This window comes from Cygnus olor, chromosome 8, assembly GCF_009769625.2.
Source record: "Cygnus olor isolate bCygOlo1 chromosome 8, bCygOlo1.pri.v2, whole genome shotgun sequence".
In the NCBI taxonomy this organism is placed as follows: domain Eukaryota; kingdom Metazoa; phylum Chordata; class Aves; order Anseriformes; family Anatidae; genus Cygnus; species Cygnus olor.
Window position 1 is genome coordinate 28,956,550 of NC_049176.1, and position 17,460 is coordinate 28,974,009.

At 38.6% G+C, this 17,460-nt stretch overlaps 1 protein-coding gene across 11 annotated transcripts in view; it reads left to right on the forward strand.

The window, feature by feature from the left end:
• Positions 1-17,460, forward strand: part of FGGY (FGGY carbohydrate kinase domain containing) — a 280,231-nt gene that overhangs the window by 151,047 nt on the left and 111,724 nt on the right. For 10 of the 11 annotated variants that reach the window (XR_005822050.1, XR_005822049.1, XM_040565659.1 and 7 more), the window contains 4 exons: positions 1,715-1,927; positions 3,850-3,961; positions 5,738-5,889; positions 14,530-14,618. Coding sequence is in view for 8 of the 11 variants with exons in the window: in XM_040565659.1 (XP_040421593.1) it covers positions 1,727-1,927; positions 3,850-3,961; positions 5,738-5,889; positions 14,530-14,618 (554 nt within the window). In the remaining 3 variants the exon portion in view is untranslated. Of the gene's footprint in view, positions 1-1,714; positions 1,928-3,849; positions 3,962-5,737; positions 5,890-14,529; positions 14,619-17,460 lie in introns of those variants that run through there. The other variant, XM_040565662.1, reaches the window with a different exon arrangement.

A 17,460-nucleotide genomic window follows, 5' to 3' on the forward strand; every position in this document is an offset into this window, starting at 1 on the left:
GTCCAGGGACCACAGCGATGGCAGTCAGAGCATGCAATGACAGATTTGGGCAGCACGAAGTGATAGTATGGGACAGGCTGTGACTGCAGAACTCGCAGACTAACCACATTTCCAAGAACCACTTAAGGGGACGGGATGAAGGGAAGCTGGATGGATGAGCAGTTTTTGCTAGCCAAGGCCATTGGTTTATGCTGTTTTAACTGCAATTGAAACGTCATCCTAATTCAGCTGTCACGCTGCTTAATTACCGTGTAGGATGATGCATGGATTATTAGTTTTCTGAGGCAGAGGAATGCCTTTTTTTACCTTTATTTTTCTTCCTTATTTCACCTCTAACCCTCACTGATAACGAATTTGTAGTAACCATCAACAGCAGTGGTTAGAAGCCAGCCATAGATGTGGACAGCCAGCCCTGTGTTCAAACTGACACCCAAGGATAGATCTTGACCTGTACTGAAGATAATTCATAGAAAAATAGATTCTTGGTTTCCTGTCCTGTAGGATTAAAACAAGTAAAAAGCATTGCTTCCAAAATGGAGTAAAATTTACATGGCTGTACGATCAGCTGTTACTGTGTAAAGGTAGAAAGAGAACTTTCAGAGTTTTGGGTATCGATGCTTTCTATTGCATTTTGGGTATACTTTGCCACTAATGTTAGTTATCCTCAAAAATCATATACAGAATTAATTTAAAATGTGAATAATCCTGTTGTTCTACTAAGCAGTACTTTTCCAATCTTTCTGCCTCTGCCCACCTTCCTAAACAACCCATCTTCCACAACAGATGTAATCCAGGTCACTTCTTTGGGATAGATGGACTGTTTTTTTACAGAGCCCTTTTGGTGCTCTGTAAGTGGATTCATCAAGCGATAATTGATCCTTTCATTTTCTGGAAGTCAGACACTATCTGTCAGCTGAGTTCTGCATGTTTCAGAGGCTTGATAGGAGATTCATGTAAGCGCTTGTCTGACCTATGAAATACTTTGTATCAGCTCTTAATTAGCATTTTCCCAGCTTGATTAAATGTAAATGTTAACTATTAATTAAGGACAAACTGAGAAATTAAGTACGGTGCATTTGTCACTATATAAAATGCCATGTATTTAAACATAATATGGTGAAGCATGAAACTCGTTGTGAATAATTAAACTGATTAACTTGAACTCACTCTCTTCTTGTAGGTTGCGAGAGAGCAGGCACAGATTTCCTGGGATACTCTCGTAACTCAACAAAATAATTTCAGCAAATTATTTTCTGAGTGTCTAAAATTGTGTGGAGTCATGGTGGATAGATCTTAAAAACCTACGCAGTTAATTTCTCCTTTTTTTCTTCTTTGTAGGGCTCAAAAGTAGGTAATATGTCACTTAGTTATTTTAATTACCAACATGACACCACTTTTTTGGGGAGGAGGAAACTGTTTTCAGATGCTGAAGAATTCAGCCTGACTCAATGTCGCATACAGCTGTAATGTGGCACTCGTTGGCTTGGTGGCTCTATGGGAGGCACCAGCTTCTGGGCCCTCTTCACAGTACACACAGTGCAAGACTTGAAAACTCAAAGTTATTAAAAATGCCATGTGAAGATTTGCTGCAAAAAAGAGTTACCAAGGAAAGCACTTGTACGGCATCTCTCCTGTCCTGTTCAGCACCTTTCCATCATTAGTCATTTTATCTGTTTTTTAAACACTTTTTTGTGTGTTTCTTTTTTCCTCGCAGGTTTTATTAAAAATGCACAGCAAGAAGCAGACTTCAGTGAAATACTATGTTGGAATTGATGTTGGATCAGCAAGCGTTCGTGCGGCTTTGGTAGACGAGTTTGGGACAGTAGTGGCGCATGCAGAGCAGCCAATCCAAATCTGGGAACCCCAGCCAGACCACTACGAGCAATCCTCTGCTGACATATGGGCTGCTTGTTGCACAGTCACCAAGGTATCTGAAGAAAGAGAGAGCGAAGGAGATCTGTGTTGTAGGCAGCACTTCAAGTTTTGAAAGTTCGAAGTCCTCCAGTCATTGGCCTTTAACTTTCAATCCCGTAGGTGCTGCATTACTGTTTAACTTGTAACTGCCCTTATGCATTAAGGGCACCTTTAGGGTATGGCTCTTGTAGCCTCACAACGTCTGTTAGGTGGGTGAGGAGCTGAAAGCCAGAGTGATACAGCTGAAAAGAGGATGAAAGCCCTTCTTTGTGCTGTTAGCACTGAGAAAGGACTTAACCACTGCCTTCAGGATTCACATCAGGGGTTTTTTGATTCACTGGCGTATGTTTTAGCCACAAGACAATTCTTTTGAGGAGACAAAGTTGGTCAGAACCTGATAATGTGTAGATTTAGAGGCACGCACTGTGTTGCACTGGAGTCACAAGCTCCTTTATTTATTGTAGAGAAGTTGCAGTCTGGTTTGTGGATGGTGCTCCGAGGGAGACTGTCTATCACATGTGATCCTCATGAAGATATCTGTCCAGTGTTATAAAGCCAAAATAAATTATATATGTTTGTGGATAGTATTAAGCATAAAAACAGACTGAAATAAACCTTACTATACAGGAAAATCTCCTTGGACCCTCTGATCCAAGCCTGTATGTGCTGGTGGTAAAAGTAAATTACTGACCTTGTTTTGCAGCGTACATGTGGGCCATTTTATGGCTCTTAATAAAGCCCCAGCCTGCTCCATGATCTAAGGTTGTTTTTTTAAATATTCATGATATGCTTGGTAATTTGCAGATGGACAGTTCACCCATTCTCTTGGTATTGATCAGCCTTTTCAAACATTAATGAGCTTGGCTCGGCAGAAATGCCCTGAGATGAAGGAGACGAAGTGAGGGAAGGGGAAGGGAAAGAGCAGTGTGACAGGAGTGATAGGGGAGGGCAGATAGATGTTAGAGCAGAGCAAGTCTTTTATTCTGCTTATTTGATTTTTCCCTTTGTATATTGCTTTGTTCTTGCTCTTTAAATACAATGTCTTGTACTTGAGCAATGAAATACAGTCTCTGAAACTATAGCTTTACAGAGCCAGTAAGACACTGGCACTGCAGCAAGTCTAGTGTCATTATAGTACTAATTAAGATAATGATATTTTTATTGTTGCTGAGAAGTGGCAATTTATTACTGTGTTACATTTTAGGTGTCTTGCAACCTCACTTGGCACTTGATCCATTTGGGTGTTGGACTTTCTTTTTTTCCCAGTGCTGCTGGAAGCCGTGAAGTTCAGATCTTTTGGGGTGGTGATTTTTTGGGAAATATTTTCCAAAAAGAATGCTATCCAAACTCTTTTAATAGCAGTTTTTGAAAAGGAGTGCATTACAGAGGTATTATCACTGCTACAGGTTTTAACCAACTTGACAGAAATTTATTTTTGGAACCCTTCACCATTTTAAGGCCAAAAGCTGTGGCATGGTATTACCAGAGCAGTTCTAGATGATTCACTTCACAGGTGGTAACTGAGTGAAGTAACTGATGGAAACACTTAGCCCTAACCCTCTGTCCAGGTTTCACATGCAGCTTAACTCAAAGCTTGTAGAAAAGAGATAAAATTAGCATTACTATTTTTCTACTAGTTTTATTTTCTGATATTGTTGTGCTTCCTGCTTTCATCCAGGGCTGTGGCTCGTAAGATTTAAAAGCTATTAAAGAGTTTTTAGTGGAGCTTTGAATACAGTTCTGAAAACCAAATATTTTTGACAATTTGTTGGATTTTGATTATCATTAAGATTGAGATGTTAAATAATACTGAATCTCTAAATTTTTGGAGTTTGAGCTTGTAATTTAAACTTCAACTCGCTTTCAGTAGTCATTGGTTCACTCATGTATATGGATGGATATATTTGTATTTAAGTGTGTTTTATATATTTGCAGAAAGTCGTCTGTGGCATAGATGCCAGCCGGATTCGAGGGGTTGGTTTTGATGCTACATGTTCCCTTGTTGTTGTGGATAAGCAGTTCCGACCTTTGGCAGTCAACTCTGAAGGTAGGACTCCAGCACAGAAGTTGGTGTTAGCAGCAGCGCAATTGAACTTAGTTTCATCCAAATACAGGGTTACGGGGTTGAATCTTGAAGGCAGAATGTCTTTTCTATTAAATGACTTTTTTTCTGTTTTTACTATTTTAATTCTACTGCAAAATTAAATTTGAGATGAGAATTACTTTTTATTTAGCTAAATGTTTGGCATCCTAAGATTGAATTCATTCGTGTTGGCTCAGAAATCTCTGCTCTTTTTTATTTTCTACAAGTTTGTTCCCCTTCAGACTTTACTAATCATGGCTTTCATTGTGTGTGTAAATGCCCATCCACACTGGCTAAAGGAATGCTAAAAATGCAGCGTTTGTATAGTCTTAACTGCTTATTCTGTCATGGAGTTGCAGGCAAGAGATTCAGCTTGCGTATTTTATAACACTGGTGTTCTGTCTTTGTCTAGGACAGTGCTAAACCTCAGAAATATTCTGGTATCTTTTTCTAAAACAAATATTTTTTTATTAATTTTTTAAGTAGATATTTTGAAAGACTTAAGAAAAATCTGTTTTTTGTTTGTTTGTTTGTTTTTTACAGAATCCTGTTTAAGATAAGGTGTGTGCTAAATCAGTACATACATAGCTGTAATCACAATTCTGTTGATGTTCACTTTCTGTCTCAGATGTATTTGTCATCTCCTCCTATCTTTCTCAAAAAAAAGCAATCCAAAAAAAAAAAAAAAGAAAGAAAAAGCCAGCATTGCCCCCGAAATGTCCTTTGCTAAATTTAAGCAAGATTATTTATTTTTCAGTTTGAGAGTTTTTGACAATCTGTTCAATGTGTAATGATGTCTGGGGCTATTTTGGTCTGTTGAGTCAAATTCAGTTCTTGTTTTTTATTCTCTGATACACAAGACAAGAACTTTGACTTCGCACAATGTTGTTGTTAAATAAAAAGACAGGAGTGGACGGAATACTGTCACACTGACCGTGCACTGGTCTGATTTCAGGCAGTCTCGCAGATCTAAGTTGGATTTGAATCCATGTTAGGAATATTGGTGTGCCTCGTAGAGCTGGCTTGTCTTGGAGTACGTTTTCAAGATGAAATATGCATGAGTGGCTGTGTCATGAAGTTGAGTGTGCAGTGTGCTCAGCATGAGAGTAATGTGAAGTGTCACTTGGATTACTGTTCCACCTGTCTAGCATGGCCTTTGCAGGTTAATTTAAATAAAATGTTTCTTGCTTCTCGTTCGTATGTGTGACACAGACTTGCCAAATGCTTTTGCCTTTCACATCCAAAATAAAATTATTGCAGCAAATTACCCCCATGAAAGTATTTCTGAAAGGATTTAGGGTAGTTTTCTCATAACAATAGAGGAGGAAAAAGAATCCTTGTTACTCTAGCTGACTGGTTAATTTCAATTTATAATTTAATTGGTCAGATTTTGTCATATTTTTAATTCTCAGTCACAGAATGCTTCTTTATGCTTTCAAATATATGTGCACTCTGTCAAGAAATGTGGGTTCTTTGGATGAAACACACTCTACAAGAGCATGGTTTTTCTAAGTTCTTGGGTGCTCACAAGCCTGACTGGTTTCACCCAGCATTCTCCGTACTCAGCATGTCTTAAAATTGGCCAGAGTTTTATCTCTAGGCATCTACTGTCAATTATTTAAGCAAGTAGTATTTGAGTTTTCCGTGGAGAAGTGAAGTAGCATAAAGTCTAGTAACTTATAGTACTTAGGTGGAGTTATACCAGCCCTAAAACAATCTCTATTTTATTTTATTTTAAAGGACAAAACTCTAGGAATGTTATTATGTGGATGGACCATCGTGCAGTCAGTCAAGTAGACCGCATCAATGCAACGCAACACAGGGTTTTGAGCTATGTTGGGGGAGTGATGTCTGTGGAAATGCAGCCACCTAAATTGTTGTGGATAAAGGAAGTGAGTACCTCTAAGATTGTGATGTATTTTTAGTAATAATTAATATTCTTTGTTGACTTCTGAGAACGAGATTCATAAACAAAATTCTTCAACCTTAGTGGTGAACCCAAAGGTGTGCAAAGTAAGGCCAGCAACATCTCCAGTGCTTTGAGATTCTTCTTTTTTCTCTCAATTATTTTGAAATATCTTTAATCTTAATGAGATTTGGTTTTTCCCCACTGAAACATTTCATATGCCTTTCTTACATAATTTTAAGGTCAGGTATACATAGGAATTCAGGTGCAGGTGATATACTGTTCTTTCTGCTTCACACAGTGTAGCTGGACGTGCTTACAGGAGTGTAGGTTCTGCCTCTGGGATGGATTTATAGCAATGTGTATACAGCGCTGTCTCAACACTGGGTATCCTTGCCAGATGTCCTGCCTTTGAGGCAATGCATCCATCAGTGAGGGGCTGTGTGATGTCTTTGGCTGCTGGTATAGAAATGGTATAGAAATGGTTCAGTTAGAGCTCCGTCAACCTTCCAAAAAAAGGGCTGAACAATTTAGTTCAGTACTGTCTGTAGGAAGTAGATCATCTGTAGAAGGAAGACACTCTGTTCATAATGTAGAACTCTGCTTCCGTCTCATGTTTAAATTTTGTGTGTTACAGGATGACATACAGCTTTTTAATAATAACTGTCAGATAAAAGGAAAAATGCTTGCCACTTGAATTTTTCATAACATCTTCCAGTCTGGCTTTTACATTTAGTCTCAATGCTGGCTGTCATTTCAACAAAGCCCAAATGTGAATTACTTTCTGACAGTTTCAAGCAGCTGAAGTCTCTTGTCCTTACAAATGTCATACAGTAACACACCAAACTGTATATTGTAAGGTGCAGGCTGGGGAAAATTGAGGGACTTAATTGGTAGAAGGAGGTACTGGCAGATTAATGGTAACAAAGGATAATAAATTCTGTTTGTAAATGCTACACAGAAATACTAATATCAATCTACCAGTACTCTGCTTCCTGAGGTATGAGTATCATATATAAGTTGTTTTGTAAATAATAAAAGGTGAAATAATAACTTAAATGAAGCCATTGTGTTTAAAACATTTTTATATTGAAAGGTCAGGAATATTAGTAGCTGACAGATCAGGTAAGTGCCTTACTTAAGAAGGCCAGGTTGTGGGGTCTCACGATGCGATCACCCAGAGATGTGGTGGCCTCAAAGCCCTCTGACATAACTGCAGTAGTATAAAGGGAAGAACCATCAGGCACTTTCGGTAGCTACCATTCCTGTGGTAATGAGTTACACTGTTTACCTGTACTTTGTGTGAACAGGTATCTCTTATTCTGAAACAAGCTCCTAAAATTCCCTGTGTCTTTTAATTACTGAACTGTGAGACAATATCATTCCCCAGACAACTTCTCCATGCTATTCATGATTTTACAGACCCCATTTGGATCTTACCCTGTACCATCCCTTCTTTTCCAGCCTGGAACACATTATACTCACCTATTTCATTTGTCTTCGTGTGAGATGCTTACACGCCTCTGATCATGCTCATCTCCCTTCTCTGTACTGATTTTTTTTTCCACAATAGACTTAGAGAAGAGGGAGCCAGAACTGCAAGCCAAGATGTCAGGAGAACCTAGACCATTGTGATATTTTTTTTCCTTTCCTTCTTTATACGTTTCTGAATGCAAGAATGGATTGGGCGTATTCTAATGTGACTGGCCATAATCAAAACTGACTTTGGGAACTTCCGAAGACAATTTACTTAAGTGATATAGCAAAAGATTTTTACTCAGTCTAGTGAAAGGAGTGCTTATGTTGACTAAACTGAGGTGTATTCTGAAGCTTTGTAAGACCTTTGTCCCTTTAGTAGCCATCATGTTTCTGGAAATTGAATTTCCATTACTTGAAGAATTTTCATTTAAACAATTATAGGTATTACTAAAGAATACAACTTATCAAATTTACTCTGAATTATTGGAGGTAATGAAGAGGGAAGAGAAGAGGGAGAGGGCTAAGGTGACCTAACTGTGCTTTTCCATTTCTGTCATCTTTTTTTTTACTAGAATTGAAGTTGAAGATGACCTCACTCAGTGTGAGGAAGGAGCTGATTTCATTGTACGAGAAGTAGATGCTGGTCATTATCTCTTATGACTTTCCTGTTATGCATGACTTGTATTTTTTTGTGGAGGGATATTGCAGTTTTTCTTCCAAATCACAAGTTATTCTCATCAGCTCCTTTTTGACTTTCCATATAATATTTTATCTTGTATATTTCTTTTAATCTTTTTACATTTCCACTGTACAGAAAATAAAAACTAGAAAGTAGAGGCTTCAGAGCATGTTCTGTTCATCCAACTCTTTCACTCTGTTCCATTTTGATTTCACATCAAGAAACCAAAATGCCTAATATGTCTTTGAGATCTTTTGTTTGAATTGTCTTTGCTTATGTTCAGTTCATTACTGCTGAATCATTTTACCCTGTGGCACCTAATGGCTAGTCTACATGAAATTACTTGAATGGTCTCGATGTTTGTGGTTGCAGATAGGTATTCATGACAAAGCCACCACTGCCTGTTAAGTTTGTGTGTAGGTGACAGCTCTTTGTAGTAAATTGATCTACTGAATGCAGCTACTGTATAGCTTATGGGATGGGACCATCTTGTTGGAGTGTGCATATCTGTGGCCTACTTAGAAAGAACATTTTATTTCTTTGCCCGTGTGGACCATGTGTGGTGATAGGGTCCAGTGTTAAATCTGAAATATAAACCAAAACGAATATATGACTTTCTAAAACCTAATTTCTGTGGATACAGTCACATTTCAGTATGGAATGTGGTCAGCTGAATTAAGAACGTCAGCTGTAGATGAAACTGAAAAAAACAGTCATTATCTTTTCACAAATATTCAGAAACCAGCTGAAAGATAATTCTGACAAAGTCTTCCTGAAGTCAATAAGATAAGTTTGAATGTAAACTACAATGAAAAATAACATAGCCCTTAGTTACTGGGTCTTTCAAAATAACCAATTAAATTCTCTCTTCTAACAATGATTTCCTTGGATTTCTTCATTGTTTAGAATTATCTTGCAAAATATTATTGCCAATAGTGTTGGTTTGGTTTTTTTTTGCCCCTCTGTAGTTGCAGGTACATTTTTTTTGCAGCTTTTTTTAAGCCACTTGTTCTGTTTTATTGACTTTGGCTAGAAAAATTGCATGTTCACTGATGGAATGAGAGCACAGACAGTTCTGGTGGGTAAATTTGTGCTATGAACTGAACATGTAGGTACATCTCCTTAACTTGGAGATTGTTTTGCTGCAGATGCATGTCAGTGCGTATGTGGCTATACAGTGTTTTTTATCTATGGTGTGGCAAACCAACAGTACAGCAGTGAGGACATAACTAAAACAGAGCAACGTAAAAGCTGTGGTGGTTATTTCTTCAGCTCTAGAATTAGCTTGTTAGGATTTTTTCCCAGAGGTAGCAAAGAAAGAATCTTGTTTACTAATTTTTGGCTGGAAGTTTTACTGCGGCCTGTGCCAAAACAGGAGGATGCTTGTTACATTTTCATCATACTAATATTACAAATCAACCATTTCTAAAAAATATTTGTCCCATTAAATCAGAGGTGCTGTAGCATATTCCAAATGGGTGGGGGATGCTGAACTGGGGATAGGTATCTGCTTGGTAGTCCCCAGATGAAATGTAGTCTTCCTATAGTGTGCTTTCACACCTCATTTTTAATGGTGAGTAAGAGCAAAGAAGAGCCTCCCTTTAGAAAAAAAAAAAGTCAGTCTGGCATATAATTCCTTTGCAATTAATCATTAAAATTGATAGTTCTCTAGTTATTTTCTTCATAGTTTTTTCTGGCACATTGTTCAGTGATCATTCTGTATGTTACTGGTTAACATCTTTAACATCTTCAGTTACATATGCCTTTTTATGCGTTATTGTTCTTTTTTTTTTTCTTTTCTGCATACCCGCAACTTAACAGCCAATGGGATAATTTGCAGAAACAATTAAAACATCTCTTTCCAGGGCTAGGAATGAGAGAAAAATAGCTGATGTACTGGCATTAGCTTGGCAGCAACATTCACGCATGTATTTTCCCTTTCTGCCTTTTGCAGCTGTTTTTTGTTGCTGCTGTTGTTGTTGTTGTTGTTGTTCAATGCTACTTGTAAGATTTTACCATTTAAAAACCTGTCAAACTCCATGTTCCGTGAGAATGGATCCAAGCTGCTGGGTTTGGAACAGAATTCAATAAGGTTTGTTTATAAATGCTTTAACAGCTTTTTGTTATCAAAATCCATAATTTAGTCATGGTTGCATAGGTTGTACTTTGGACTGTTGAGTTTGGCTTTTAGTTGTAGTTGCTAATCAAGTAGGAGTAACACTTTAAAAAAAAAAAAAGGGGGGGGGGTTAACACCTGGAAGGTTTGAAACACTGGCGCCTCTGAGTGTCTGTCACCCAGCCATACACTCAACAGGTTACTTTCCAAGGTGGCCTCACACCCCCAAGACACACTTCCAGCCTTAAAATGAATCTGATAATTCAGTTAGTTATTTTTTTTTACCAATTACTTTGAGTGCAACTGGTAGTTGCCAAACTGATCAGTTTGCCTTGGCTCTGGCAAGGATGGCATTTCTGCCTAGAGCTTATCTTGGGTACCAGAGTAGCTCTATGGCGTGGTTTGGCATCTGATCTGAAGTGTGGGAGATCCAAGCCCCAAGTTCTTGCTTTGTCTGAATTGGAGTAGAGTGTGGGACATCAATTTCTTATATCCTCATGAGTGTGTGCATTGTCTTCAGTCGTTCTGTTTCTTCCTTGACACAATGCATGTTTGTTTTCTGTAACTGAGAAGAAGAGAGACTGACACGCTACGTAGCTTACTGTTACAGATTGCCTGGGAGATTTCGTTTCAAATTTTGGGTTGAATTGGTAAAAGCAGGCTGTTCTTCAGTGAATGTTTTCTTCTCTGATTTTTCAGATGACTTAGATCTTGACCTGATATGGATCTGGAATGCTCATGCCAGCTTTCTTTTTTACACTAAACTGTAAAAACCTATTTTTTGTCCCCCTCCTTTTAATCTAGGTTTCTAACACACCAGTTAGGGATGATTTTTGAATTTGTGGGTTTTGACTTACCATGAAATACAGACCAATACCCTGTGCTAAATCCTGTTTTGCTTCTAGCCCATTTTAAGTTATTCCTGTGGTCAACAGGGTTCAGATGCAAAGGCTGTCTGTAATAACATTTAAGTTCTTTTGATTCATATTAATCTGTATTAGCAGTAATGAAAGTCTGCAGAGCTTCAGTGTTTATATACACATTTTACTTCTGGTGGGGGGAAAAAGCTTTTTCACTGACATTAGATATCTGAAGATTACTTCTTCTTACAAGAAAATAAAGTACCCTGTAATGGTAGAAATCAGAAATAGACTACCTCAACAAACCAGTCAAATGCAAATGTGAAAGTTCCTTTCTTTATTCTCAAGCACAACGTTCCTGTAGGTATCTGCAGAAAACTGTTGGATACTGGAGCTCACGCGAAGTTCTGCTTGTGTATGTATTTTCAGTCCAATGAAGAAGTGAACAAATACATGTAACACAATACAAAATTGTGCAGTATGGCTTCGTGGTGATCTTTGGACTTTTGTCAAGGAATGGACAGTGAAGATCTCTCCTGCCCTACATAGCAGTTCTGCCAGTCCCTCACTCTGCTTTTATCCTTCCTGTTTAGGAATATTAACAGACACTGTACTTTGTAATTCTTAAACTCACTGCCCACAGATATTCAAGATCATCTATGAGGATTTCAAAAAGTTATTGTTTAGAGTTGTAGGTTTTTTGTTTGTTCATTTTTGTTATTTTAAATATGGCAATGAAGAAAGAGGAATCCATGAGAACCTCTCAAAAATAGAAGGATTGAATTAGTTTCTTTACAAGTGAGTTTGGAGGGTGAGTCGCAGGATATGAATACAGCACTGGGAACGTTCCTGGATCTTTTCCACAGTGCTTTTAATGTGGTCACAGATTTCTGACTGTGAGTGAAAATAAATTAGAATTAACTTCAGTGAGTGTCGAAAACGTGGAGACTTTTCAGTTTGTTTGGAAAAAGCATCAGGACATGCCATTTTTTTTTGTCTGTGCTAATTAGTGATGACAAAGCATCGAGATGGCAAAGAATGAATCATTTGGATGTTCATGAAACAAAATACTTCAGTGTCACTAACATGTGGCTTTTGGGAATTCCTGAAGCAGTAGAATAAAGATCCAGGGAACATCTTTGATAAAACAGATTTGCTTGAAGTGGACAGTTATTCTTAATCTGTTTTCTTTTATGATTAACATTAAAGGCCAATCTACTTCTGTTGTTACTTAAAGACTATTTACCAATACATAATGGTTTATATGATCAAAAGAGGCCGAATGACCTGCATATTAAACTTGGGAGCACCTATGCATTCACGTAAAAAGTCAAATTTTGATGTGAGCAGCAGCAACATACATCTGGCAGATAAGCTAAACCCAAGTGATTTGGAACAGGCATCCAGTGCTTGTATGTTTTATGTTAAAAGTTTGCAACTCGATCATTCATTATTTCTTGAATTCAGTAAGAAGCCAGTAAATTAGAGAAGCTTTTGAAGAGCTAAACTCAAAGAAGATGGATTCTTTTCATGATCCAAAACAAAACAAAATTTTGCTTTTTTGTACCTACCCAGTTGCAATTTGGTTTTTGGAATTCATAGATTCCATTTTCGTAACTTTCTGGAACTTATAAGATTTTGGTTTGAAATAGCTTAGTATCTGAGTTAAGTTAAAAGCAAATTGTATTTCTTAAAATTGAATTACCTTTTATTTTAATTCATCATGTACCTTCATTTTCACTACAGAAAATGGATGGCAGCTTTGATAATGCAAATAATTTAATTTTTCATTGCTCTTATTGACAATTTATTGAATAATTTGGAAGAAAAAAAGCCTTGAAAATAAAATCATAATAACAAAGCTATTAGAAACTTTGCTAAAATAGTTTAGCCTCCTATTCGACTGTATACCACAGATTCTTACAGGGTTGTTTGGTTTTTGTTTTGTAGCTCAATAGCTTGTGCTATTGAGACTCTTAGTGTTTAATACTTTCACTTTTTAAAAAAATGCTCTTCATCTGGAATCTTGTGCAAGAGTTTTGTCCTGAACTGACGGAGAGTAGATGAAAACAGTAGGACCTGAAAGCTAAAAGACAATAAGGCAAATAAATCATCTCTCAGATTTCTTGTGTAGAGATGAAGACCCACGTAATTTTCCATCTTACGCATTTCTGAAGTACCCCTCTAGCTCTGCTGTAACTTGCTAGATGCAACTGTTGACCTAAATCGTGTTTTTGCTGAAACTGGCAGGGCTCCATGCCCAAAAGACCCCAGCTAGGATGTGGTGGTCTTAGTGAGCCAACTTGTCACTGTTTCAGTTATTTAAAAAGGCAGTGGAGATTTTTTAAAGCAATCTCCTCTTTCCGTGGAAGTCTGATTTGTCAACCTTGTGGCTGGCAGCACTGTCTTTGGTTTGTTTTGGTATTTCCTAGTTATCTCAATACACTGAGGTCAGTGGTGGTCACTGGGTGCTACTGTGGTGGTGCAGGACAGGGCAAAGCTGCACTGCCATGGGACGTTACTCTTAGTGGAACTTCCTTGCCATTGATCGTCCTCTTGATACCTGCACCAAACTCTGTGTAGATGATCTCTCTTGGTAGAAGAAGTTCTTTAGGAGCTTGGAAATGTCGTGTGGCTGTTGGGAGCTTATGGGTATAATTCTCCTAATCATCGTCTGCAATCATCTTCACCTACTGCCTCAGCTGGAGAAATAGCATTGGACCTCTTCTCAACTGGGATCCTAGGCATTCATGCTGCTTTGTATTTTGGTACTCATTTCAACCAAATTTTACAGAGAGGCAGAGTTTGCACACTTTTGTTGGTTGTTAGTGTGAATTTATCTGTATGCTTTGATGGCAACTGTAAGGTTGCAGTGTGGCGTTGAAGCTGATTGTTACCGGTTCATCCATTCAGTTGAGAGCTCCTGAATGTCCCAGCTATGGGGAAAACCAGCTTCACTGGAAGCTTACAGGTCCTTGCAAGCTTTGATCAACTGGCCAGATAGGCTGGAAAGGTTTGTTCTGATGCTTACAGAGGTATTTGTGTTTTTTTTTTCTTTTTTTTTTTTCCTGTACTTACAATTCAGAAGTAACAAATATAAAATGGTTAATTTTAGAAAGTAGAGCATTCTTCAAGGAAATATTTTTTTGAGTAAGTTGTCTACTGATTTTGAGACTGCTCTGACATTAAGCAGCTGACTGGGAACTGAAAGAGCCCACGTTATTGATCTGAAACATGTGCCTCCATGAAGTCTTCTTGGGAAACTCTTTTTCTTATGATTAGTCCCTGGTGGGGGAAGGACTCAGTTCTTCAGGCAGTAAATTGCTGCAAAGTGAGTAGAGTGGGAATCTAGAGGGAGATCAGAATACTGGGTTTGGAAAGATTGTCATTTATGCAACTGGCAGGTCTATTAATTTTGTTAAAATAAGGACGTGATCATGTCTGGCCTCTAATATCTCTGTTTCTATTTTTTTATTTATTTTTTTTTGTTAGAACTTGCAAGAATCATGCTGGGAGAAGGCAGGCTACTTCTTTGATCTTCCAGACTTCTTATCTTGGAAAGCCACAGGTGTTACTGCAAGGTATGTTAATTATAACATTATGATTTGGTCTTCTTAGTCTATTTTCTTATGTATGTTTCTGCTTTAATTCATTTTGACTGGACATGCTGTTATATACATCTGTCTGTAATTGTCTGCTCCAAAACATCTTGAACCCATCTCCTGCTTCCATTGTACATTCCTGAACACAGTTGTTCCTGTGAGCAGTGTAATTCACGGATAGAGTATGTTGCTACAACTGTTGGTTAATTGGTCTTGTACCCCATTTTGGAACATAAATATGATTGCTGTAGTTACTGTGAAATATGCTTTGAAATCTGTTTTTGTTGACAAATTTATTGACTTTCTAAGAACTGAAACAAAATACTTTGCTGTATGGTGGGCATCTGGTAAAATCTTTCTAAAAATGGTTGCTTCAGTGTAAAACATGGCAGCTCTATTGCTCCCTAAAGCATCCTAGAGTGCTTGCTGAGCAATTTATCAGTACCTTTTGAGAGAAGCCCTTTAAAGTCTTGATTAAAGTGACTTCAGTACAAGTGATGCATTTGCAGATAAACAAATCCATGTGAAAAGTGAGGTACAGTGTTAATCGGTTAAAAAAAAAATAAAACAAGTCTTATGGCCCAATTCCACACCCAGCTCTGTGCAGTTCACAGATATTTCCACTGCAATTTGTGGAGTTGTAACTGTGCGAAAACTAGTCTAAAATGACAACTGGTTACAGGCTAGCTTTAGTCTCCAGAAGTGGAAGATGCCTGCACATCAGACACAGTTCTTTTTGTTTGAGTGCTTTCTTTCTCCCTAGTCAGTCTCCATAATAGGCACCTATTGGTAAATGTTTTGCGTTATATAGCAGGAAAGTGCAAGTTTAACTTATAAAAAAAAATGTTTTTTGTAAAATCTTAGTAGCTTTCAGCTGAAAGATAGTATCTCAAGTTTAGTCAGATTGCTCTGCTGTGTGGCTGTGAACTATGTAACAAGGGAACAAATCTCACCCAAAAGAGCTTGCAATCTAGGCTGACTTCTCACCTGACCCAACTCTAATTTCAGGAGGTTAAATCCCAGGCTCCCAGAGGATGTGCCATGCAGGGCCTCTGTATTGTGAAAACACTCGAGACTTTGATTTAGAACTAGCACTCTGTGCTCAGGGGACTAGGTGGAGAAAGGCAACTGCCTTTTTTCTATAAACAATTTAAGGGTGCTACAGATCAAGTGCTTCTTAAATTTTGGCACAGTTGTGTGGGAGAAAACGAGTTTCCTGTCCTAAAGAGAGCCTTTTTGAGGTAGCTGGGGGGATGTGATGACCTGGCAAATAGGTATGCCTAAATACAACTTGTATGTGGTTACAGAGTTTTGCAATTTGTCTTCTAATAGTTCTGTTTAGCAGAACACGGAGGAAACGTTTTTATCTTCTCCAACATGTGGTAGGAGAGTCATTGTATTACACCTGGCTAGGACACTGGTTAGAACACTGTTCCAAACACAGTTTCAGTCTGGCTTTGTGGCCAGATGGAGGTTAATAGATGGGATGAAATGTGTGGGTAAATCAATAAATGATCACCTTGCGCTGATGGCCAAAGAAGCCAAAATAGCATACAGTCCATGTGAGCTTGCAGTCAAATGTCATTTGGAATGTGTTGTTCAAGGAAGGGAGGTAGTTTCAGAGGGAATGGTGATGTACTTGAAAGAGAATTCATGTCTTGCTTGAGCAGAGGGATCCCTAGCACTGATGAACAGAGTTCCTGCTCTTCCCAGAGCCCTCCCTGCCCCATGGCATGCTCTGTCCATCCTGGGTTTAACGGTGGCAGCTGTAATGTGTAAAAGAAGTCCCCCTCTCTCTCTCCATCTCTCTTAATCTCCAACCTAGTGTGAGAGCTGATGGAAAAGAACAGCAGTGCCTTCCTGCAGCCTTAAAGATGTAGCTGTTATCACGGCTAATTCTTTGGCTGTTGGGAAATGAATGGTTATATCGAAGTACAGGAGTTATGCTGGTGGGGCAGCTATCTGAAGTGCGGAAGTAAGGGATCGCTGCTAACAACGGATGCTGCAGCACTGGGGAATCTGGATGGAGAAGAGGATAACTGTGCTCACGACAGTGAAGCTGTTTATCATCTTCCTTTTACGTATTCCTGAAAATTCCCACCTGCTGTGGTTTTTGCAAAACTCTTGCTAGAATTACACGGTCGGTGTGCCATGCCTGGTGTTTGCTATTCCAGCGTAGTATTTGTCATCTGTTTGCTGCATGTACCTGTCAGTGGCTGTAATTTCTGTGAGGTCTTTGGGGAAGAGCAGGGGTTTTCTCGGGTATGTTGTCAATGCCCAGCACTGCAGGACCCTAATTCCTCCTGGGAACTTGGGGTGGAGCAAACAGATCTTATGAACTAAAGACTGTATTCTCTAGTGCTGGTTTAACCTATACAGGAGTACAGTCTGAATTCCTGGGATGAAAATTTTCAGCCTCCTCTGTAGCTTTTGTATGCAACCAAAATGTATGGCAGGAGGCTTTAAAAGGAAGTTAGGAAGGGGTACATGGGAGTTAGAGCATGGTAACAGAGTTATTGTCCACTGTCCCTTATGGATGCCTTCAATTAAGGGACAGTGTTAATTTTTGAGTTTTGGGGGAGGGAAGAGAAGGATGAGGGAAATAAAAATAGTGTTGTGCACTTGATGTGGTCCAGCAGTTGTGGCTTGCACTGTCCCCTGGCATTCAGACCTCAGTGAAGCCCAGGTGCTGTTGCTCTGAAAGTAGATCTGGAAGGGAGGGCTCGTGGGTAACTCCAGCTCCTTGGTCCCTCCTCACTTTGGCTCTGTGTTCTTAGCTGTAGCTTTCTGGAGGTGAGGCAGAGAATTTCTTCTCAAATAA